This window comes from Haemaphysalis longicornis, unplaced genomic scaffold, assembly GCF_048455015.1.
Source record: "Haemaphysalis longicornis isolate Haplotype H1 unplaced genomic scaffold, Haemaphysalis longicornis Haplotype H1 scaffold_1, whole genome shotgun sequence".
Classification (NCBI taxonomy): domain Eukaryota; kingdom Metazoa; phylum Arthropoda; class Arachnida; order Ixodida; family Ixodidae; genus Haemaphysalis; species Haemaphysalis longicornis.
In genome coordinates, this window is record NW_027526203.1 from 450,374,469 (window position 1) to 450,399,929 (window position 25,461).

Consider the following 25,461-nt stretch of genomic DNA (forward strand, 5'->3'; position numbering starts at 1 on the left):
TTGGTAGCCCTTAATCTGCTGATTGCTATATTGCATACGAACACCAGCTGCGGCATGCAGTGTATTGGGCTTTGATGCCAGTTTATCTAGCCCATTAATGTGAGTTATAATTTCTTGGTAAGATTTTATTGTGCGCAGAAATTTCTCAGAGTAAGCTATCCCTAGCATCTAGCCAGAGATGTCCAACATTGGTTGTAAGTGTAAGTGGTTTCCTGTGTCCGTACAGTGAGCATATTCACAATCTAACAGCACCCTGGAGGAATGGAACAATTTTTGTGTACTATAATTGGCATTACATGTTGCATTTTTGAATTGAGGACAAATTGAGGACGGCTCAGCAAGCAATAGAGCGGAAGATGATAGGTGTAACGTTAAGGGGCAAGAAGAGAGCGGAGTGGGTCAGGGAACAAATGCGCGTTCAGGAATATTAGTAGAAATTAAGAAGAAGAAATGGACGTGGGCAGGGCATGTAATGCGCAGGCAAGATAACCGTTGGTCATTAATGGTAACAGAGTGGATCCCTAGAGAAGGCAAGCATGACGGGGCGGCAGAAAGTTAGGTGGGCAGGTGAGATCGAGAAGTTTGCGGGGATAAATTGGTCGCAGTTAGCACAGGACCGGGATAATTGGAGATTAATGGGAGAGGCCTTCGCCCTGCAGTGGGCGTAGATAGGCTGGTGATGATGATGATAATGCTGTATTGGAAAGTAGTGTTGTTATTTTTGTGAAGGTTATTATCGGTCAATATTGTGTAACACCATCAATATTGGCGCCTCGCATTCTCCTTGACGGTGTGTGTCATGCTTAGTTCTACTGTTTGAGTGCAACCGTTCCAACTAGCCCACTGTATCCTACCATATTTGCGTCTGACGTGCTGCTTGAATGGGGGGGTTACGGACAGTTGGGCAAGTTGGTAGGAGGTCAATGTGGAGGACGGCGCAAAGGTACAAGGACAAGCACCGAGTGCATTTTCGCATTACATGCCCTTTTAGAAAACTATGCCTACTCGAAACGTTCACAACAAATGCACTTTCTTGCACTTCATTCAACTTAAAAATGCCATCTTTCTTTTCTTCTCTCTTTGGGTACGTTTCTGATCCTAAGCATTTTATCCTAGCTTTGCAAAGTTTAAAAAAAAAACATTTTAAAGTCTGTCTTAGAATTGAGAAAGTAAGGCACTTTAAAAGTATCAGTATGCTTTCCAAGGCTATCCTTTTGGATACACATTTTTAACGTTTTCATGGACAACTTGCCAGGAACGCGAAAACAAAATACAGCCTTGTTTTGTGGGAAAGAACTAGCTCTTGGCTGCTCACTCAACTCCACTGCAGCCCTGAGAGACTTTTTAACTGGAAAAGATAGCTGACGGTAATCGAACCCACCTCCTCGTGCTTTGCAGCACAACGCCTTAGCCACTGAGCCACCGCGGCAGGTATTAATTATTGATGCTGCCCTCCACAACACTCCTGAAGAAAAATCCTCAGTTTATCATGAATCTCAGCACCACCGTCTAATAACTTCAATGCAAGGGTGGGAAATTCTTCGCATTACCCCCCCCCCCCCCCCTTCCCCTTCTGCCTCCACGCTGGGAGAGCGTACCAAGAATCAGTGCTACCCATACCAAAACACGAGTCCAGCCACAGATCAAGAACGTAGAGCATCTCGCGCTCAACACCTGCCGGAACCAACCCATGACACCTACAATAAAACGTGCTGTTGGGCTCGTAGGTACATACCGAATGGGAGGCTTAGCGCAAAAAAGACGAGGACGGCGGCCTCGTCTGCCACCACCCTCATCTTTTTTGCACTAAGCCTCCCATTCATCATGGCACCTACTACATGGATGCCTGTTCTGTGGAACATACAACTACGGCATCGGTTGGCTCCCGCACAGCTCACGTACAGCATCACGCCAACGCCCCCTCGCCCACTGTTGCAAATAGTCAAGCCATCGCAGAAGCTATAAGCCATTATACTTCACCAGCATGGGACCGACCACATTACAGTCCGTGTGGACAGCCAGGGAGCCCTACAAAGCTTCGCCACGAATGACATTCCATCCCCTGTCCACACTAGCCTGACAACATACATGCAAGCTCATCCCCACCTACACGTTTTCCTCAAATGGATCCCTGGACCCCAGGGCATAGAGGGCAATGAACGAGCTCGTGCTCTGGCCCACGACACTCATTTCCTAGGCAGCCCTCAGCCATGGCCTGAAGAATATAATCCAAAAGAGGATAGAGCATTGCATCACAAAAGGCGCCGTGAACATCTCGGCAACCTCCGGACAGCAAGAATGCTACTTCCCTCCCCATCTAAATTCATGCCATGAAGACGCTACATACATTAGACAGCCGCAGACATTGTCCCTCCCCTGTGATCTCATTCTCCACTACGTACAGAAGTCAACAGGCCGTCCGTATTGTCAGGTATGCGGTGGCCATTCGGACAATGAACACATATTGGCGCTGTTTATGGGCCACCTCGTCTCCCACATTTTTTTCCAACCCCTTCCTGCCTGATATTCCCTGCTTGTGGTCTAGTTGGGCCGCTCCCCCCGAAAACCTACGGGCCGTCCTGTGGTCACTGTTGGCTGCCAACACAGAAACTCTTTGTGCACCTCCGCCAAGCCCGCCAACGTCGGAGGACCGTGGGACACCCCCTTCCTCCGAGGATTCATAACTCCGCGGCTCGTACTTGAGCTGCCGAATAAAGTTTGCTCTCTCCCTCAATGTGCAGCCGGGCCATGTGACGGCAGTGAGAAGTGATGCAAGGTGGTTTCCATCAACACCGATGCCGACCGACGATGCTACTGTCGTAGATGTCACCGCACAAACCGATGCGAGCGACAACGAAGACACTGGGTTTTTAATGCACCCAAGTTCGATGTGCCACGGCCGGGCTAAAGCGGCGGCGCATGCTGTGTTCGCACGCCACCGCTCTAGCCCGGCTGTGGATGTGCAAACGTCGTCGCAGGCACTCGATGCGGTTGACCTACGTCGTTTCTTCGGCGCCCATGGCGATGGCGGAAATGGTATCAATACGCTGGCCACCGCTGAGAAGGAAGTCTTTCACTAGCAATGTCCAAAACAAAGAGCACCACGGACTTTTTTCTAGCTATTCCCCTTCAACATCGTTAGAACGAGGTTGGAGTGTATACCGACAGGAAACTTGTTGGTGGCTTCAATCTTGCACAGGTAGTTTTCTGCTTCAGCTAACATACATACACCAGAGTTGTTATATACTTGTTTCGTGCAAGGCTCACAGGGTTTTTGCATGTGCAAAAAAAGTCAACCCAATGGGGCATGCTGTGCAGTGAAGCTTGAAAGTTTGCATGTAACATGACAGCAGGGAGGCCAGATGAAGTTGGTTATTCCAAAAGATGCCCAAAAAATGCAGTACGCCATTTTTGAAGAAGTACAAAACAAGCAGGAGTTCCAGAAATGCTCTGAATCTTGAAGAATGTTTGATAAATGTAATTAAACAAATACTTGCTTAAATACAATTAGGGAATAAACAAGTAATATCAAATATATCACAAGAATGTAACTGTAGACAAAAGCACTTGATTTTTGTAGGTACCTTCCACTTTGTTCAATGCATGCTTGTCAGTTTTTTTATTCAAGGCGTTTTGCTTTGCACATGAACTACACAGTCATTTTTGCGTATGTCAAACTCATCTTGAAAATCCTCCGCTTTCACTTTGGCTGCACCATGCATGTTTTTCAAGTTGAAAAATTATACCGTTTTTGCGGTCGGTTGAAAGTCCCGTCAGTAGGTACCTCAAAACTTGAGGCCATAACATACAAGGATGCCGCTTTAAATGGGTTTCTCCAGTCTGTTTGACTTACAATGTTCTTGTGTGAAAATACACTCGAAGTCAGCACTGCTGATGGGCAAGGCAAACAACAACAGAGCAAACTGCTTTTTCCTTGAAACAGCTTTAACCAACTGAATATGTGAACTAACACATATACCCAGGATGTTAGAGTTTTTAACGAAAAATGTGTGAACGTGGTAAGCACATACAATAGCAATATTTCCACAAAAAACGTGACAAGTGGCTGAAAAAATATACAAGTGACTCTGTGAGAAAAGAAGCTCAAATCCGGTTATAACAAGTAGAACTGGCCACCCTATAAAACAGCTACCACCTGTAAGGGACAAAATTAAATTTCAGCTTGCCGCTAATAGCATTGCTGATTGAAGACTGTAACGCAACATACATTAGCTTCTTTGTCGAGATGACAAGTCATCACCCAGTTACGAAAGGGATGCCATTAACAATTGAATCGTGCAGCAGAGCCAACTTTGTTATTCGTAAATGCCAAATATTTGAAAATGTTGAATACTTCGAATGGTAAAACTGCCCTGTGAATTGAATAGCAAATAGCAAAGACTATTTGCAAAGTAGGGTATTCAAAGTTTCAAATATTCACACATTTCCAATTATATATTGGACTACTTTTTTCTCTCATTCAACCACAGCACAAAAACGTGCTTTCAAAGTCCGTTTTGCAATCGTGAACGATACGCAGATATTTACACCCATTTGAGGAGTGCTAATACTTACCTTCAAGTATTATCCTTTCCGAGTAGCTGTTTCGCAGAGAGTCTTGTCTAGTTTTTGAGGCCCTTGCAGAGTTCATTCCACTGCAGTGGAATGCAGTGGAAGTTTGCAGTGATGACTTTCCATTACCCCTCATGTATGTATGTCGATTTCAGAGTGTTAAATTATTCCCCAATAGCTCACTCAGCCACCGAAGAAAGCAGACAATGAAATATTAACAAGAAGCATCCTTATTAACAAGAAGCATCCTCGTCTGCTTGAGCTATGATCCCCATGCCAACAATCCACTTCTGCCTTTCAACTCCACTCACTACAAGTTCATTAAACTAGCGTTTGCCACTTCAGGGCAGCTCTTGGCAAATCATGCCCACACCAAGTGGGCATCACTAAAGGCAGCTGAGCACTGGATATCCTGAGCACCTCCTCGTTTAGTGTCGCAGAGAGCCCTCTGAAGAAAATGCGTACCAAGCCACAAATGTGTGAAGCCCGTGCACTGCGCAGGCTTCACACATTTCACATATTGCACAATCTGAAAAAGGTGGCCCAGAGGTATGATGTGGAAGTAGTGTTCTCTGCCCCCACCCCCCTCCCTAACAGGCTTTCTAAGTTCTGCAGAATGAGAGACCCAGAGGAAACCCAGAAAAGTGGCTGCAGCATAAAGCATCTGTAGCCTTTTGTTGATTGCGTGAAACCCAGAAAAGTGGGCAGCATAAAGCACCCTTAGCCTTTTGCTGATTGCATAGAAGGCATAGGGCATCAAATTCCTTTAAGGTGTGGAAAAGTAGGTAGGCAAAGCTGTGAGATGCGTGTTAACGATAGGTTGTGTGAGCATGCGAACAATGTGAAATGTGTGGGAGGGAAAAGATGTAGGTTTCTTGGCTAGCATAGTTTGAACTGTGAAGATTGTTCGCCCGACTTGGGAAGTGCTTCCGTCATTAAGAAAAGCAAATTACGTCCAACTCGTGAAATGCATATGCAGATGCAGATGATAGCCTCTGGTTGGACGGCATGTACATCTTGTGTTTCATTCACAATTATATTAGTTGGAAGTTTAGTGCTGTCCTTGTAGTCTTCTCAGTCTGCTTTTTTTTTTTTTTGCGCTGCTATCGTTGAAGTATGTACCAACACGGCCAATTGGTCATTGCTCACACATATTCACATGGCACAAATATTGATGGCGTTTTCAAATTCTACGTTAATACCAACTTATAAGTAGGTTTTGTACACAAGAATCCAAAACAGAATGGCACGTGCACTTCCCATCGGCAGTCGTGGTCAATGCTGCAAATGCAGCCAGCAAGAACGTGACCTCGGGTAAGCCAATACACAGCAACAAGGATGACGAGGCTTGAATCTGGCATTCTTTCAACCTGTTTATTCGCCACCAGCTGAAAACATTAAATAAAACGCTGGCGCCAGAAGACCACTTGACTATAGACTATCGAAAGCCACTGCACAGCCAAGGCAAACCTTTCTCTGTGTGCACAATTCAACAGGCAAAACGCTGCTGGTGGCAGTGATCATTAACACTCGCAAAAGCAGCCAAAAAAAAAAATTATTGCTACACCTGCTAACTTTCACAAGGAACCATTTGGTCGGACACTGTTGCCTCAGGCCTAACTGACGTGACAAGCACCATCTTACAACAGCTGGAACGAGCGTACAGGAACGTGAACGCACACGCACACACACACACACCGACTACATTACAGAGGTGTTGCTGGCCAGGAACTCTGGCCGGGTTCGGGGAGGAAGAAATACACAGACTTCCAGGCGGGGAATGTAAGGTGAAGAATGCGGCTGACAGGTGTGGCCGGCTTGACTACTTGGCGTCAGTGCCTTGCCGGCCGTCACGTGGGTAGAACTCCTGCAGCAGCGTTTGGGGAATTCGCTTCAGCATCTCCTTGGGGAAGATACGCAGCAACTGCCAGCCAATGTCCAGGGACTCGAAGATGGACCGGTTTTCGTAGCTCCCTGCAGCCAGACAACCACTGTCAGCAGGATAACACCACCAAAACTGATAATGCTGAAGTTACAAGAAAGCCTGGAGAGCCAACCAATAGATAAGAATCATTAAACTGCAAATAATTCGGGACTTGTTTTAAGCAGCAGAGTCATGACAGAAAAAGTCAATAGTGATGCGGCTATCAGGACCATGATGAAGGGCTCCGACATTAATTCAAATTTATCGTTAACCTCACCAGTAAGCTTTTTTTTTTTACAAGCTGAAAATTATTTCTGGAAGAGTGTCGCCCAAATCACTTAGTATGACAATATAGTCAACACAGCTCAATTTGCTCAAGTGTTTCCCATTCCCATTTAAATAAGGCCGGTCCTAATTGAAGCTTTCCAAGTAGCTTCTGAGCAAGGTGAAAATATTGAAACATCGGAAATACTATGTCTCCACGCCCTGACACCTTTTCGCATGAGAAACTTCTGTTCTTGTGGAGGATTATGATGACCTTAAATGGACCATGAAGACAAAATGCAACTTGTCTAATTTTAAAACTAGCCTTTGGAAACCCACCCAGCTCCATTCCAATCACGAAAAACATTTTTCTACCTGAAGGAACTCCAGAGATATGGATAAAAATTCAAATTTCATGCTAGACAATGTTAGCAGTGATGCAACAGAGAGAACACTGAAAAGTTTTCAGTGCGTTAACTGAACGTTATCATTTGAGTGATATGATCAAACTAAACTGGAGGCCACACTATAATCCCACGGCAACCACCAATCGCACAAGATCCCGTGATGTCATGAAAACCAAGTGATAAAGTGACTGGTCAGTAGCCACTGCATCTGCTTTGCTTATTTGTTCGGAGTTTGCAACAAAATTGGTGCTACTGTTATTGGGCCCAATCAGCCTTACAAATGGCATTAACTTGCAACATTAAAGGGGCCATGAAGATAAAATGCGAGCATTCAATGTACAATTGCGAAAACTATTACAGTACCCTGTTCTTCAATGTATCAGCAGTTATTCCTTAGTTTCTAGCTGTTTGTCCTCTAACCAGTACTGACTGACTACATCAATCAAGCTCTTGGGATGTTGACAAATAGCTCTGAGGCAGGATTAAACAAAACATGAATAAATGCAATTTCAGGACAGCACACAAAGGAGAAGCTTGTGGCAGCAGCATGTATAATCTTGTTTAACTGAAACCAAAAAAGCAAAAATGAAGACCTCATGTCGCATCCAGGGAACTACAGTCGAACACGGATATATCGAACTCCAAAGGGATCGCGAAATAGTTCGATATATGAAAAATTCGATATAAAAAATATGGGCTCTGAGACCTCACCTGTGGCGGACGACCACGTACCGATCGGCGCATTCAAGAATGACAACTAATTCCGCACTAACGACGCAACAGAATGCTTTATTTGCGTGAAAAGAAATCGCTGATCTTGGCCTGCTTCTTTATCCTGTACATGGAATTAAAGACGCTGGTCTCGATCTTCTCGAGGCTATCCAGGTGTGACAGCCCAGTTCCTCCCATGTCGCCGCAACTAATGTCACTAGATAAGGCCGCAACTACGTAGAATCAAGCTGAACGCAGCCGTCAGTTCACCGGCGGAGTACGATCATGTAGCCGCATCCTCGTCCGGATGATCTTCGCCACTCGAGCTATCAGCCTGGGTTCCTGCAACCGCAGCTACGATATCCTCGTCACCGACGCTCGCAACAGCTTAAACATTGCTGTCAGCGTTCACGAAGTCGCCGGCAGACAGTCTGGCTGGAACAGCAGCCAGGAAAAGGGACGACAGCTCGCGAAACGTGTCGTCCATGCCCTATTCGTCGTCGTCGCCGTCTTCGCAAGCTTCCGAAAGTTCGGCCGTCACGAAGCCTGCCTTCCGGAAGCAGTTGGCCACGCTCTGCTTTACGCTGTTCCAGGCCCCCGTCATCATGTGTATGGCCCCCAGCTGGTCAACTTTAAGCTCGGTGCCCACGCGGAGGTTCATCAAAAGCCTATCGAGGAGTCGCCTCCTGTACCCAACCTTGAACGACTTAGTCGAGCGGTCGAGCGGCTGGAGCCTGGCTGTTGTGTTCGGAGGCAAAAACTTGAGCTCGATGTTGTCGAGCTCGCAGGTGGTTTGGTTGGCCGAGCAGTTATCCATGAGAAGGCAAGCATGACGCTCCGACACCCCGGCTTCGGTCCCTGTCGGGTTTCGGCGAAGGCACTAAGCGACCGCGGAAATCGGGGGTGCAGCGACCGCCGAAGAGCACCTTCCAGCTCGTGCGGTGTTCGATATACCCAATGTCGGGAAAAATACCGTTCGATATAAGCGTACGAATTCCTATACTTTTACACAGAATTTTCAAGGGGATAATTCACGAGTTCGATATAGACAATAATTCGATATACCCGTGTCCGATATATCCGTGCTCGACTGTAAAATTTGCTACACCAGGAAATTCATAAAATGTAGTTTCAAGTACAGGTCCTGAGCTTCACCACGGCTGCACTGCCTGTTGCCTCTTTTCTGCAGCGTGTACAATTGGATACCGCCGTGTTGACAGCACTTGTGCAAGTTTTCGGCATTCTCTCGCTAGTTGTTTGTTTGCGCACCATATAAAACTTGTTATGGTCACGTTTTCATGCAAATAACACTTTTAGGACATGTAAAAGAATAGCTGAGGCTAGGTAATAACGCCAACAAAAGGCCTCCGTGATCACGGTTCTGCACGCTTTGCCCTCACGAGCGTCACCGACGGCTACAGAACAGGAAACCACTACTGGCATCACACACGGGTATGTTTACTGCAGCTTTCTTCAGACCTCTTGATTATACACAATTAAAGGTTTGTTTAGCTTTGCAATGCACATCTGTTTCACTTTTGAAGATCTCCGCTTTTTCTGTGGACGCCAGTGACCTTAAGAGCTTACACTCTGTGCAAGGCCCTGTGTCATTAAATATGGGCACACTCAGAAATACGCCTTGGAGCAATTAGGCAATGAAAGTTAAGGGAGTTGCACAATACAGTGTAGATCGCTTATAACTTAGGTCGCAGGAGCCGCAAAAATCCGCACTATAACCAAAACGTGTGAATCCAACCACATCACAACGTACCTCTCAAGTCATCCTATATTCATCATCACTCAAACGCACAGCACTTGAAAACAAAAGCACAATCTTTTTTTTTTTTTTTTTTCACATCAGCCTCTGCTCCAGGGTCTTACACATTGTGAGCGCGGTCTAAGAAACGGTTAGCACGACTAACTTCCGTTGTCTTCTTGTTTCGAAGGACCATGGCTGTGCTGTGTTTTTAGCGTCTATGAACAAACGCCACGGGACAATGTGATAAGAACGCCAGCGGGATTTTTTTTTTACACCACCTTGTGTTCACGATGCCAAAGGCGGCTGCATATCAGCACATTGTATTGGTGGTGGAAATCTTGGGCTTTGCGCAACTCGCTATCTGCAGATGTTCGGAAAGGGAAAGGGCGGTGGCTTATCTGCACAACGTTCCAAAGTGTGAACCGCATGGAGCAATTTCTTCTCGTGAAAATGTGCAGTGCACGCTCCAGGCGGGGCAACGGCGGCGCAGATACAACTGGCGTGGTGTGTGCAATGCAATAAGAGGCGGCAACATGGTGTTGGCACTGGCTGTGAAGTGGTGCAGGCAGCTACAGCGACCACATCTAACTGCTCACTGAAATGCCGCACCAGGCGCAAGCGAAGATGCTCATGCAAGAAAAGAGCTGATAATTTGGGCGAAAAGTGGAATATAAAATGCCATCCGCGTTGCTTTGAAAGCACCCACCAAAAAATACTGCGGTGGCAAGCCTCAACATCTCTAGCACAGCCAGCCAGCTGCTCGGAACACTTCGAATCTCCCGCCATTAGGTGCGCATCTCCCCATTGGTGCAAGTAGTCAGGCTCTTCACATTGCGGCGCGAAGAAGCCGCCGCGAGCGTGGAATAGACACCATCGTGACAAAAACGCACACGCAATGCCGACGCGCATGAATCGTGTGCAGAAACAGGCCATGCGGTTCACGCTTGATAGAAACAACTTGCCGCGCGCGTACGGGGAGAGGGTCACTATCTTCCGAGGTGCGTCAAGCAAGGTCAGTTGTGGTTATGTATGCGCGGACTAAAGGGTGCCTATTTTTTTCTTGTGTGTCGAAGTCAGAGGAGAGCAAGGGGTGCGCGCTGCATCATATGGCTGTTTTAATCCTTTTCTTCTTTTGCTACCTTAAAACGATGTCCCAGTTGTGCCAGGTAATCAGCAGACCTGCCAACAAACCGCACTATAAACGGTACTGTGCTTCGACCAACCGCATTTTAAGTGGTATGCTTATGCATCGAGTTCTAAGGGAGGCAAACCGGTAGTCGCAAAAAACCGCGTTATATCCGGTCCCGCACTATAAGCGGTTATGTTATAAATGGTCTACACTGTAGTGAAGTGTCGAGTCAGACCGAAATAGGAACGCTTGTAAGTGCTTAGAAAAGACATCATGGAGCCTCAGAAATAATCCAATTTGTCTCAATTGAAGCCATGCAGTAGCCTGCCCCAATACTAGCAACTCCTACCATAATTTCAGAGTAACTATTGCTACATCCAAACACTGAACGAAATCATCGAATAAATGTTTCTGCTGGAATCTTTGGATGCTTACGTTCGCTTTGCTTTTTTAGGGAGAACAGTTGATCCCACAGTGACCAGCTAAAACCTGCATCTTTCGTGGGATCACCTTAGTACAGTATACACGGCATAGTACAGTATACAAGTTTTGTTTCTGTTACAGCTCAAAGGCCCCTTAAGCCTCTACACACCGTGTACCATCTGGCATTGTTCTCAAGAAGCTCCAAGCCACGGGCAGGCAATGTTCAGAGCTCCTCAGGGAAGCCGACCTGGAGCAAAACCTATAGATGCATTCTTCCCAGAGCAATTTAGCATTGCCCAACCGAATGTTTTCCATGCATGTTTATGAATAAAGACCTAAAAAAAAAATAGCCTATTTACACGATTTTACACGACCGTATTTACACGATTGTAGGTCGACCCCTTTTTTCAAGTTTGACAATCCAATGTTGGGGGGTCGACTTAGAATCGAAATCGAACTTTGTGCCGCTTGTAACGGCAAGCGAAATAAGAAATCAGGGGTGCTACGAGCTGGGGAAAGCATAACACCCTCGTCTCTATGGTTATGGTTGAACGAGCGTATGGCTCTTGAGGGAGCATCGATCATTGATGAAAGAGCCGCCGTATGGAATTATTGGCAGTTGACGGAAGAGCTTTTTCTTGTGATACGACTTTCTAGGCGGCTGTGTTGCCGCGTGTTCTTGTGTCACTTCTGTGTTGTGCTGAATCGTCCCGTCTGTCATGAGTGCCCTGGGCCGTCACCCCCCCTAAATCTTTTGAAAAGATTTTCCGGGGGCGACGCCTGGGCCTTAAGAACTCTCTTGGCGCTCGTTCACAGCAGCGTTCAAACGGGCTGCTTCCTACGCTCGCATTTTTTTTAGAGATGCAATTTTGGAGGGTCGACCAACATTCGAGTCGACTTACAATCGTGTAAATACGCTAGTCGTGATAACTGAACGACAGGGTTGTCACTCAGTATCTGAAGCAAGACACCGGCAAGTGTAACTGGTGCAACGTAGTAACTGGCGCAAAGTGTAACGTAGCGCAAGAGTGTTGCACTTGGTTATGAGTGTGCATTGCCATATGACAGCCATGCAAGTTAACAGGACTTTCAAAGGGACTGTTACAAAAGCTTGAGGGCTGAGGAATCTCAATCAATGCCACATCAACTCTTTGCACTCGAGAATTGTACCCACAAAGTGTGTTATTTACACGCCTGACAATTATTAATCTACTCTACAATGCTTAGAAAATGGGAAATCATAGCCATGAAGGAAGCAAAACCGTGCAGCGACCACTACAAGTTGGCCGGGAAAACCCACGGCTGCTTTCGAAGTTGGCTGCTAGAGGGCTTTTAGTGGCGCCCCTACAGGCAGCACTTGTGGCCTAAGCGGGCAAAATTCAGCCCATATAGTCTTACCTTGCGTGATGAAGTTCTTTTCAAACTTGCCCAAGAACTCCAGGTAAAGCAAATCTTCAGGACTGAGAGCCTCCTCACCGACGACTGCCTTCATTGCTTGCACATCCTTGCCTATGGCATAGCAAGCATACTGCAAGAAAAGATGACAGCTGTCAAACACTTGCACAAACTACTCTACTGTTCTTTCCAACCCACTGTAGCATTAGAAACAAGATTTCGAACTGCTCCCTATCATTGACAGCACTGAATTTCACTATGACTGCCTGCTTTCTGCCAGGAATTTTGTCAATTTCTCCTGGACCTGCACACAATTTATTACAAACAAGTTAGCTGAAGATAAGTGTGCAAACACAGTCTGCCTGGGCTTTTGAACTCTGTTTCTTGTAAGCCGAAGTCGTCCCTTGTTGTTTTCTGTTGGAGGCAAGTACGAGTGCACTGAACAAACCAGAACAAGCTACACCCTTTTGAAACACGAAAGCAATAGCCTTAAGTGGCAAGGCAAATGGGGCTGGCCCAGAGGAGAACCAGCACCAACTCTTTGCACAGCGCACCACGCAAACTTTAAAGCACATTCACTTATAGGCCTGTACACATCAAGAGGCATGCCTTGTACACAGCTGCACTGAAGGCCACACAGTACTGTGCGGTACTGTATCGTGTAACACGATGCAAGTGCGGCCCTTGCATCTGCTGGCAATAGCTGTGCGCGTTATCAGGCCATTGGGCTTACTGCTGCTTATTTGCACACTGGCTTTTTTACATTGGGAACTTATTCAGGTGATGTCAACACCATATATAAGCAGTGCCATACAGTAAAAAGACTTACGAAACACAGAAATTAAATTGCATCTCCACGTGGCAGTAGAGATGCAAAACAAGCCCAGTGCGTTCCTAAGGCCACAGGGGTCATTATAATGCAGGCTCTGGACTGGACATTGACGGAGGCGGCCACTGCATTAAAAAAAAAAAGAAAGAAAGAAAGAAAGAAAGAAATAAAGAACTCGCCAGCTGGTTGGACACGTCTGCGTGGTCTTTCCTGGTCATGCCTTCTCCGATGGCAGACTTCATGAGTCGAGACAGAGACGGCAGCACGTTGATGGGCGGGTAAACCTGAGGAGGAACCAAAGGCCAACCTTTAGCACCCTGCACTGAAGAGACGAGCGTGCAGTGCAACTGACCTGCCGGTTGTGCAGCTGCCTGTCGATGTACACCTGGCCCTCTGTGATGTAGCCCGTCAAGTCGGGAATGGGGTGGGTGATGTCGTCATTGGGCATGGTCAGGATGGGGATCTGCGTGATGGAGCCGTGGCGGCCTTCCACCCGGCCGGCCCGCTCGTAGATGGTGGCCAAGTCCGTGTACATGTAGCCCGGAAAGCCCCGCCGTCCCGGCACCTCCTCCCGAGCAGCAGACACCTCTCGCAGGGCCTCCGCGTAGGAAGACATGTCTGTCAGGATCACCAGCACGTGCTTCTCACACTGGTAGGCCAGGAACTCGGCGGTGGTCAGGGCCAGGCGAGGGGTAATGATCCTCTCAATGCTGTGGGGTGGGTACAAACAGGGCACATCAGCGAGGCACGTTCAACATCGAGTGTTAGTACCTGTATGACAGAGGCAACATTAAACTCCTTGGTTACTTTTACCAACCACAAGGCAAAGAAATAATACATGACACAAGTGCATCCTGATCAACATTGCCCATGTGTTAAGAGTAAGGGAAGTCCCAGAAAAATGGCCAACGCAGCAGGGAATCAAACCCACAATCTCATTCTAAGTGGTGGCACACTACAGCCACGTTCTGTTGTTTAAAGAACTGCTGGCTTTAATAGAGCACATACAGCAATTTATGGTTCTCTGCACTGGTTTCTTCAAGAACCATCATGCCCAGATCTTGAAGGCTATTTTTTTTTACTCCTCATCACTTCACTTGGGGTGCTTTGGTTGGCAGTGTTCAACCACGGGTGCTCCAGGACTGCTAAAAGTTATGTGGGACCATAACAAGGAATGGGAGGCAAATTTTGACTTGCAACATTGCAAAGCAATATGATCTTCTGTACGAAAGTCAACTGCAGATTACTTTTGCACACATAGTTGATACATTAGGTTTAGTTGCACAACTCCAATTCTTCGAAAAAAGCAGACTTAACAGAGGGTAATGGCTGATTTACAAACTGGTCCATACTACACGATCAGTGCCTCTGCGTGCACAAAACCAGTTTCAGGCCTTCTGCATAGATGCACGATGCAAGTCAACTTCTAGGTACTGTTTCACAACCAATTCTGCTTTAACTGTCGAATAGCGTAGGTAATGCAGAAAAACCTAACATTATACATGCTCTTCAAAAAGCAACGCTGACTCGGTGCACTAGCGCCAGAGCTTCCTTTCAAGAAACTGATGTAGGGTGATCTTGTGTATTCATTTAAAAATGAGGGCTTTTCAGGCCCTAAAGGGTACAGACACATTATTTGAAAACACCTGCAATAACAGAAGTGCTGGTAGTGAAAACAAAAGCAAATATATATATATATATATATATATATATATATATATATATATATATATATATATATATATATATATATATATATATATATATATATCAATTTTTTCAAAATCGCGCACTTCTCATTTTTTTGCTGCCCTCTAACCATGAACTGATTATATGAACAGGCTTCCCTCGCCCTCTCCCTTGCTACATCTGGTATACATAATGCTGAACGCAGCCTACACTTTTCTCTGAAGAAAGGAAGCCCTCTTCCTGAAACATTAGTAGTAAATTTCATTTGTAAAATGTTTTTCATGTGTCTGTGTCTTTACGTTATTTTTTACATCTGTGCCTTTACTCTCCAGAAACAAAGCAATAATTTCAGATCCAAAAGGGAGTAAGACAGGGAGATACCATTTCGCCAAAACTATTCACAGCATGTCTGGAGGGGGGTATTTAGAAAACTTGACTGGGGAAACATGGGATTAAGGATAAACGGGGAATACTTGAGCCATTTGAGGCTCGCGGACAACATAGTATTGCTGAGTGAGACTGCAGAACACCAGCAAACAATGCTTAAGGAACTACAATCAGATAGCACGGCCATGGGGCTAAAAATAAATATGAATAAATTTAAAGTAATGCGGAAAAAGCATGCCAAAAACGTTCGCTGTAGCTTAGGAAACGAAATGCTTGAAGAAGTAAAAGAATACAACTACCTCAGACAGATGGTTAGTGCTGTCCCCAACCACGAGACAGATTCGGCACAGAATAGGTACGAGTTGGGGAGCACTCGGCAAGCACTCTCAAATTGATTGATTGTAGGGTGTAACGCGCCGATGCAACGCAGGCGATGAGGTGCACCATAGTGGAGGGCTCTGGATTTACTTTGACCACCTGGGGATCTTTAACGTGCGCCGAAATCTCGTACACACGGCCATTTTTCTTTTCTCCTCCATCAGAAAAGCGGCTGCTGCGGCCGGGAAACGAACCCGCGACCTCGTGCTCAGCAGTGCAACGCCTTAGCCACTGAGCCACCGCGGCGGGTAAGCACTCTCAAATAATCAAAAGTAAGCTGCTGAAAAAAACTACAACCAGTGCATACTTCCAGTGATGGCATACGGAGCTGAAACTTGGCACCTTACTAAACAACTAGAAAGCAAACTTAGGTTGGCCCAATGGGCCATGGAACGAACAACGTTAGGAATAGCACTCAGGGACAAGAAACGAGCTACCTCGATCAGAGAACAAACTAGTCGACAATATCATAGTTCAAATAAAGAAAAAGACAACCGGTGGGCAATTCGGGTAACACAGGGGATACCAAGAGATGGGTCTAGAAGAGGGGGAAGGCCAATAGCACAATGGAGGGACGAAATGCTGAATTTGGGGGTAAACTGTCGACTCAAGTAGCGCAGGACGGGAGCAGTTGGAGGCCAATGGGAGAGGCCTTCGTACTGCTGTGGACCTGAGCAGGCTGATGATATATTTATACATACGGCAATGCACTAAGGAATAGCACATTGCTGGTCCTGTGTAGAGGGCTGCCTGAGAAACTCGAACCACACTTGGCATCAATGAAAAAGTGAGGCTTAAATACTTCAATATTGTCTGTTCAAGTGTACATCCCCACAGACCAGGCACCCGTACAGCATTTGGCTGATCGGCAGGCCCAATCACAAAAGACATATTTGAAAAGGGGTAGGCATCGGTGTACGAGTATTTGGGTTGCTTACGTTGGATCATTGGCCAAGTTCAAGAAAAGGCACACATTCTCCATGGAGCCATTCTCCTCAAAGTCTTGCTTGAAAAATCTTGCCGTTTCCATGTTCACCTAGAATGAAAGCTGCGCTGATTGTGGGCGGCAAACATTGTTTATCAGCAAGACAAGCATGTTTCCTGAATAACCCGGCTATTTCCACATCAAGTGAACAAAAGCGGTGCAGCACGGTAGCTGCGAATCCCAAAATAAGGTTTCCCCGCAAATTGCACCTAATCATGTGCTGGATCAATGGAATAGCATCAATTCAGAAGCTAGATAGCATGCTTACACCCATGGCAGCAAACACAATGGCAAAGTTGTCCTCGGAAGAAGAGTCGAGGACGCTTTTGCCCGGCAGCTTGACAAGCCCGCCCTGGCGACAAATCTGGGCGGCAATCTGAAAAGAGAACCAACGGTCAGCAGCCACATTGGTAGGAGTGGGTGGCACGAGCTAGGATTGACCTACATCATTGTGCGGAAGGCCAGCAGCAGAGAAAATGGGAATCTTCTGGCCACGAGCAATACTGTTCATGACATCAATGGCAGAGATCCCCGTTTGGATCATTTCTTCTGGGTAGATACGAGACCACGGGTTGATGGGCTGGCCTGCACAACACAGGAGGAGGATGGTCAGGGCACAACGATGATACGAGGCACAAATGCTGTCGCCACTGCTTACCCTGGATGTCTAAGAAGTCTTCAGCCAGAACTGGTGGACCTTTATCAATGGGTTTGCCTGATCCATTGAATACTCTGCCTGGAGAGACAACGAGACCGGAGCATGAAGAAGTTCCCTCTCACCACAAGACCTACCACTAGACTTACCGAGCATGTCCTCGGACACCGGAATTCGCAGAATATCCCCAGTGAATTCGCACACGGTATTCTTGGCGTCAATACCAGAGGTGCCTTCAAAGACCTGGGGAGGTAAAAAAACGTTTATGGCACTCCCCTCACAGCAAAGTGCACTGTAAAGAATGCAGCTAAAGTGATGTGGCAACACCAAGCAGAAGCTTTCAATACATAGCATGTACTTGCATGAAAGGCACCTACCCATGCAAGTCTTTCTTTCGAAAAAATTACCTAAGGGCTTCCCATAAGCCGAACAGGCTTCCAAGTTTTTATCTAATTAGTCGCATTGAGGGTGTGTTGTTCCTTGCAAAAATTCCAAGCAAATATAAAATTTCTATACACACCAAACTACTGCAGGAACCTTCAAGCCCTGTGCGGAGGCCTTTCTCTTGGTCTCTTGGTGCGCTCTTGCTGTTTGAAATATATGGCATTTATTTTTTAGCATTACAAATTTATGAATACTGAAATGAAAGCTGGCTTTGCTGTAAGACCCGTGAATTTTTTTTTAAACTTGTTTGTACGACACGCTCTCTTACGTTGTCTTTTTCCCACAGCGCAGCATCTGGGCAAATGCGCTTGCCTAAAACAGGTGCATGCCAACCATAACGCAGTGGAATGCTAGCTGCACGTATATTTTAAAAACTGGAGAAAAAAGTTTTCCATCAGCGGCAAACAAGCAAAAGAAAGTTACTGCTTTTTGATACTCGCACACTTCCATTTAAAGCATCTGCCACAACATGGGCCCCTTATATCATTGTCCATGGTACAATGTGAAAGCAACGTCTTGAAGACATAACACAGAAAGCCAGTTTTCTATGTCACTCGAGTCATTATCCGATCGATAATATGCACTGCCAGGCTCAGTGCTTTTAAAATGAAGCACCACTGGTATATACGCACAAAGAATACTACTTTCTGGATTGCGAAGAGAAAGGGGCGACACAAGGTTGTACAATCCCCTAAAACAAGCAAAAGCAGCAGTAGTTTCAATGTTCACATTTAAAGCAGAACTTAGGAGTCACACTCAATAGTGTGGTGTTTATTTCCAATGTATTATGCCTCCAGATATACTACTGGCCATAAAAGTTCACAGGACACCGCAGCATTAAACTCTTGTGACAAGTTATTCTCTCTTTACAGGGAATGGCCTATGGCTGTCACGGAAATCAAGGCACATACTTCTAAATATTTTCAATAAAAATGCAATATACACATCTGGATACATGAGACTTCACAAGGGCATACAATGATGTACATTAATACCTCTGCTACACTAGTGTCCGACTGTCATTTCAACCAAATGTCATTTGACTTCAATGTGAAGTGCTGCTCCACTGAGTTTTGAAATGCCATTTGGCTTAAATGACATTTCAGCCAAATGAGCCCCAAGAGAGACATTTGGGGCTCTCGACTGCCATTTCTAGCACTCTTGTGCACAGCGTTCCAAGTCAGCATAAACAAATACATTAATAACATTCTTAAAACAAACGAAATATTAATTGTGGGACTTTGTTTACTTCTTGTTTACTTAAATCATAATATCAAGATTTTTTTTTTTAATTTGAGAACAAACGTTTGAGCATGCCTTTTTAATAATGAAAAACTGACTGCAGCAAACAACTGCTGATGGTTTCTTATAACAAGTGTACTAAGTGCAGCTCGCTGCAAGGAACAAAATTGTTGACAGCAGGCATGTTTCACATTGCTACAATTGCAAAATGCCCAATTCCAGAGCTATATTTGGACTATGGGGCCCTTTGAAATGAAGGGGTGGCAGATGCAGGCCACCAGCACATCTTTTTACAAGGGAGTTTACCACAACGAAGCTGCACCCGGGCAATGGGGTGTGCCATAGTGGAGGGATCTAGCTTAATTTCGACCACCACCTGGGCATCTTCAATGCGTGCTGAAGTCTCAACACACTGGCATTTCTGCTGTTTGCCTCCATCTGAAAAGTAGTCAGCGTGGCCGGGATAAACCCCTCCTCAAGCTCGGCACCACGCGTCACCTTAGCTACTGAGCCACTGAGGGGCATCGTTTGTTACACTGCAACATCGAAGTCTTGCATGTACTTTCTTGAACCTAATTCAAATTTATAACATTTTAATGCAAAGCATTACTTGGCCCATTATGAAAAAACTCTGCCAACATCAGAAAGCCAAGGCAGAATTGAACACAGTTACATCGCCATCTAGTGAGTAGCCCACGTGCACCGCTGCGTGGGTTATTCACTAGATGGCGCAAGTTGGCCTATGAACTCGAGGTATACAAACAAGGAGCTGTGCACGTAGATGGGTTTTGCCTCACAGGTGATTCACTAGATAAAAGGAGCCGGCCTCTGTCTTGTGTTGTGACCTCATAAATACCAACACTTAACTTGGAAACAAAATGGAGCAGCACTAAACTTGGCAACGTTTTTGCCACAACACTAAACTCTCCGACACATTCAGCAGCAAGCAATACCCTCACATTTACACATAAAAATTTCTTCAGGGCCACCATAGTTTTTTCTTTCCTTATGTCATCCTGCACAATCTTGTGGCAACAGCACACGAAAAAGGAGCAACGAAGGGGGGAAATTTTGTCAGTGCCCCTGTATGTTATTTCAAGAATTAAAGGGACACTAAAGGGTGGAAACAAGTTGGCCTGTATCGATGGATTACTGAGCCAAGAATCTAAATGCACCATTCTTGCCACCAGCAGTTTTTTAATAAGGCAGAAAATGTCAAACGTGAAAACAGGGGATGACACCCCGTACGCATTTGGGTACTACAGTTTGCGACGTCGCAAAAATAGTGAGAGCTCATTCGAGAAGCATCTATAGATCTTTTCTTGAAAAAACAGTTCCTAAGTGGTTGAGCCCATGAGATAAACTTAAGTCAAAGCTTTCCGTGAGCTCATCATATCTACAAAACACAGAGTACAGGTTTATACACTGCAAGGCAGGCTGCTTCCCTCACTATTCAGTCAGCCATCATGCTTTCAGTTTCGTTTTCGAACAGCATTGGTGCGCAATTAGCGAAGTCAATAACCTACAACTATGAGTGTCCGAGCTTCTGCAGGCGATATATCCGGCAGAAACAGCTAACGTGCCTTTATTAGAATTGACAAAAGGATCAAGATGCACTGCAGGTTGTTTAGCGAGCCGCCCGGGCTTCCAATCTCCCGTTCTCCCCATGCAAGGGAGAAGTAGGAAGAGAGGGGTACTACTTTATTTAAAATGTTGCTATCCATAAAGCACGCCCGGTTCAAACATAATCACATGTGAAAAGAACTTACTGCGAGTGGTTAGCAGACCGATCCACCCGTTCACCTCGAGCCGCCTTTGATAATGTGTGAAGCGTGCGCCGCTCTGCCCATGTTATGTTTGAGCCAGGGGAGTGCGGGCTACGATGACTGCCAACATGGCGGCTGCAAGTTTACTTCATGCTGGGTTCGTGCCGCGCAAGAGAAGATAATACGAGATGGCTGTGATAGCCAGACAAGGTGAAATGAAGGCGCCTTCCTGACAGTGCTAGCCGGGAGCCCAGGACGAAGCGCTTGGTATTCGAAATGGCACTTGTTGCTCCAAAAGAGGCTTCTCTGGCAGCCGGCTGGGCGGGGTCTGAGAACCCGCAGTAGGCAGGCACACTGGGTGCTCGAGCATTTAAAAGTGCTTCTCATTCCGCCAGTAAAAACCATAAACATCGAATCCTCGGCCAGAGAGACGAGCCATAGCCCGCCATGGCTCGGAGACGTAAAAGCTACTGTTGCCAGCATTTACGCTCTAGACTGCACTGGTGCTGCCAGTGCTTTACTCCTAGTTTGCGACACCATGGCTACATTACGAAAAAATGAAAGGGAAGGGGGTGAAAGAAATGCCAGCTTTGGTCACTCATTTTTCAGCAAATAATGCATCGTTGCTCGTCGAACAAAAGCCGGGAGAGCTTCGAAATTTATGGTGTTTCAGTTAAAACGAAATTTCATTCAGCCTTCAGCGTCCCTTTAAGGGGGGGTGGTGGGGCATCACTGCATTGGGGTTTGGCCTCCCTCCCTCCCATCAAAACCCTGCGTACCCCGGTGAGCACTCCCAAGAGAGTACAGCACACCTAAAACCAGGAAACAACTGCCAGCCACTGGAGTGCAGTGGATGTCAATTCCTTCCCCAATACCGCAGCCCCCCGTTAATGCATACCTGTACAACAGCCTTCGATCCACTGACTTCCAGCACCTGCCCAGTGCGGGCTGTGCCGTCAGCCAGCACCAACTGTACGATCTCCGCATACATGGGGAACTGGAAGCAAAGAATGGCAACAGCAGCATGTAGTGGCAATGCAGGCACACAGCACGGGACACAGTATTCCAAAGGACAAACTAAGCCTCCGGGGTGCCCGATTAGCCTGTTCTCCCCACCCCCTTGTAGCAGCAAAGTAGGAGCAACCCAATGACCGATTAATTGTGATTTGATTGTAGGGTTTAACATGCTGACACTACACAGGCGATGAGGCGCACCACAGTGGAGGGCTCCGGATAAATTTTGACCACCTGGGGATCTTTAACGTGCGCCGAAATCTCGACCACACTGGCATTTTTGCTCTTTGCCCCCATCAGATAAGCGGCTGCGGCGGCCGAGAATCAAACCTGAACCCTCCTGCTCAGCAGCACAATGTCACAGCCACCGCGGCGGGCAACCCAATGACCGGGGTGAAGCATGGCATACAACACATCTTTAACAGTAAAACTGACACCAAATCTCTCGAGCATTAAATATTTTAAATTTTTTTCGCGTAATTTTTTTCCGAATTTAGGACTTTATAGCTGAAGCTACACCCGGGCTATGGGGCACACCTCAGTAGAGGGCTCCGGATTAATTTTGACCATTTGAGGTCAAACCTGAGGCACACTGAAATTTCGACACACAAGCGTTTGCACTTTTTACTAAATACTGAATATTTTAGTGGTTTTCATTTCCGCAGAAAGAACTTCAGAGTAGGAAGAAGCCACTCAAGGGTAATATACTTGAGCAATAAGAAATGTTCCCACTGTCATCCAATAACTACAGGATTACCTGGGACAATTTTAACCACTGTCGTTTGTTACAGTTACTCTTATTTTGTGGCAGCCAGAAAAACTCCCGAAGTGCAGTAAAGTGGTATGCATAAAAATATGCAAGTGAGTTGCTATTTTCTCTTAACGATACAGGCGTAAAAAAACGTGAACATAGTTAAAAAATTAAAAAAAAAACCTGGTGGTTGTGCTGTACGAGCCCAGCAAATGCAGGCATGAAGGAATAGAAGTGAATACAAATGTTATGGCAGGCAATATGGCAGATGTCACCGTAGGTATATCAATCCACTGTAGCAAAAGATGAAGATGCAAAATTACCTTTACATCGTCCAAAATGACCAAAGGTCCATTGACACCACAGACTGTCTTGTAGACTAAATAAAAGAAAAGTTGAGAACAAAGTTAAAATGCAGCACCACTGAAACCCTGATGCAGTCAGACTCATTTATCAAACCAAGATTTCTCAAGTTAGCGCTTGCCTCAAACAGTTCACAAGCCTCCCTTTGAAAAACTGCATGCAACAGTGCAAGGGAGCTCCGCATCTGTAATTCTGATCCCACCATTGATTTGATACGATGAACAACAAAGCTACACTGACATGGTCTTACACAGGGCTGCTCACCGCCTGTGTCTCCATTATTGGGACGAGGCCCTGCCGTACGCAGGGCCTCGGCCCAATGTGCAGATGAGACTTCGCACCTATTTCCTTGTATTTGCCTACCCAGTCATGTCGTTTCATTTCCTGCGTGCAGCCACGATGCATGTAAAAATGCGGATTTCATTTTTTCTTGCATTTCTGTACTGTTTTACTCATGATTTCTTGTTCAGCTTACAGCCTTTACATGCAACTTGCATTACTTATGTTTGACTGTACAGATTTTTCCTTTTTGCACGTCACTGTGCACCCCTCCCTACCAAGGGCCTTTGTGCAAAGCTGCAAGTATTCCTGAAGTAAACAAAACCCGACTCCTCCTGAACAGAGGCCTTCCCGAAGTAGATTACATCAGAAACTATATCTAGCCAGCGAAGACAGCTAGACTTTTCAGCCATCTTAGCAGGTAGGGTGTGTTTGACAGCAGCTAAGTTTCTCCAGTGAAAAACAACTTATATTGAAATGGGGAAAAATGACAACAACTATATGTCAAGACAGGTTCTTAGAAGTGTGGTGCTTGTGCAAGTGGTTCCTTGTTATCACAAATACTTTCTACGGTTTCGCTTAAACGTGTTCCATTCACGAACAACTTCAATCTTCCCCTTACACTTTTCTAGACCCTGAGTATCATTGCAACCAGCAAAGCAGAGGAACAGCGCAAAAAATGACAAGACAAGCTATAAAGCCAACAAACACAGCACTAAATGTGCTTGCCTTCTTTGCTTCTTGTTTTGTCACGTTTCCCTCCTTTGCATCCTCAACCAACTTGTCCAAGCATCAACCCCCAAAATCTTGCAGCCATGGTGTCAAAACCTTTCTGGTTTTGCTACCAAACTCCCAGATGGTCCTCCCAGGTAGGGTTTCGAGTTGGGCCCAGCCTAATCAGTTGTTTTAACCCCAGATAGCGTTTCCCAGAACGGCTATAAACATTTCCGCCCTCCTCTCGTCCTATAAAAGATAGGCTTGGAATGTCGACCTAGTCGTCTGGGGTCTAGTACTGGCAAAAAGTGAGATGGTTTTCTTTCGCCATTTGTTTAGCTTCGCTGTTAATTTTGCACTAATACTGAGGACATTATGATGTAAACTAGTGTTTCCATTAGGGCCTACGCTAGCGAGATTTTGTATGTCAAATTTCCGTAAAATTTCCGAAATATTACACAATTTCCCAACCCACCACGATATCGATATACTGAGACCACCTGCACAAACAACACCCAAGCAAATCGACTGCAGCGCATTCGAACTGGCAAATTCTAAACCAACTTTAGGAGAACGAAAGTTGAGAGCGAAACAGTATAAACCACATTCGCCACCGATAGTTAACGCTTAAATCAAGAAACATGCTTCGTGCGCGTACAGAATATCTAACAAAAAGTCATGACCGCTTTATTTCATCCCAAGAGGCAGGGCCGCTCACACACGGGCGTTATTCCGCTAAAGCGAGTAGCACATGACATCCGGAGTCACATGATTACTACGGTCCCGGCGCTAGTGCAGAGGTCCACTCTCCACACTAAGTTTTGTGCGATTAAATTAGGCCAGAAAATCGTTTAGCTGATTAGATGTGATTCGGGATACTTATTTCCAGCAAGAATTAGCACGACAGCAAGCTAACGTGGGTCGGTAGGCGTCACAAGAGAGGCTGACTGGCCTGCGTTACGCTTAAACGTCAGCGGCGTTCAAACGAATTTTTTCTATGTTGAAAATAGTCCCGACCCACTCAGTTATTCATTACAGCAGTTCGATACTGAAGGAAATAAAAGTAAAATACGGACACGCCAGTGTGAAACAAACCACAGCAGTCGACAGGCTAATGGTATGGGTATGCTTACCCAACCGTGGCTGGGAAACGTAATCTCTTGTGACGGCTAGAGCGTGCTCCTTGCTAGCAGCAACGGCTGATTTCGGATCGGGCATCTTGACTGTAGTTTCTGGGACAAACGAGCAATAATCAGCACGAAACGACGCACTACTGAGCGAACACACAGCTAACCAACGGCACTTCGCTCCAGCCGCAATCTATACTCTACAAACCAGCAACTGCTTCGTCATTGTCGGTGAAAATGTGGCGCCGTCTGTT

The 25,461-nt window shown here is 46.0% G+C and overlaps 1 protein-coding gene across 1 annotated transcript; it reads right to left on the reverse strand.

Moving 5' to 3' along the window:
- Positions 1-5,925: 5,925 nt before the first annotated feature.
- On the reverse strand, positions 5,926-25,413 carry Vha55 (V-type proton ATPase subunit Vha55). Its single transcript, XM_077687765.1, has 12 exons — positions 25,214-25,413; positions 23,048-23,103; positions 21,858-21,956; positions 17,657-17,750; positions 17,511-17,588; positions 17,298-17,437; positions 17,121-17,228; positions 16,806-16,903; positions 13,766-14,123; positions 13,593-13,697; positions 12,588-12,717; positions 5,926-6,546 (listed from the first exon to the last, which is right to left on the reverse strand). Exons 1-12 carry the CDS (start codon positions 25,296-25,298, stop codon positions 6,395-6,397), a joined length of 1,503 nt encoding a protein of 500 aa, XP_077543891.1. The 5' UTR covers positions 25,299-25,413; the 3' UTR covers positions 5,926-6,394.
- Between the last annotated feature and the right edge of the window lie 48 nt (positions 25,414-25,461).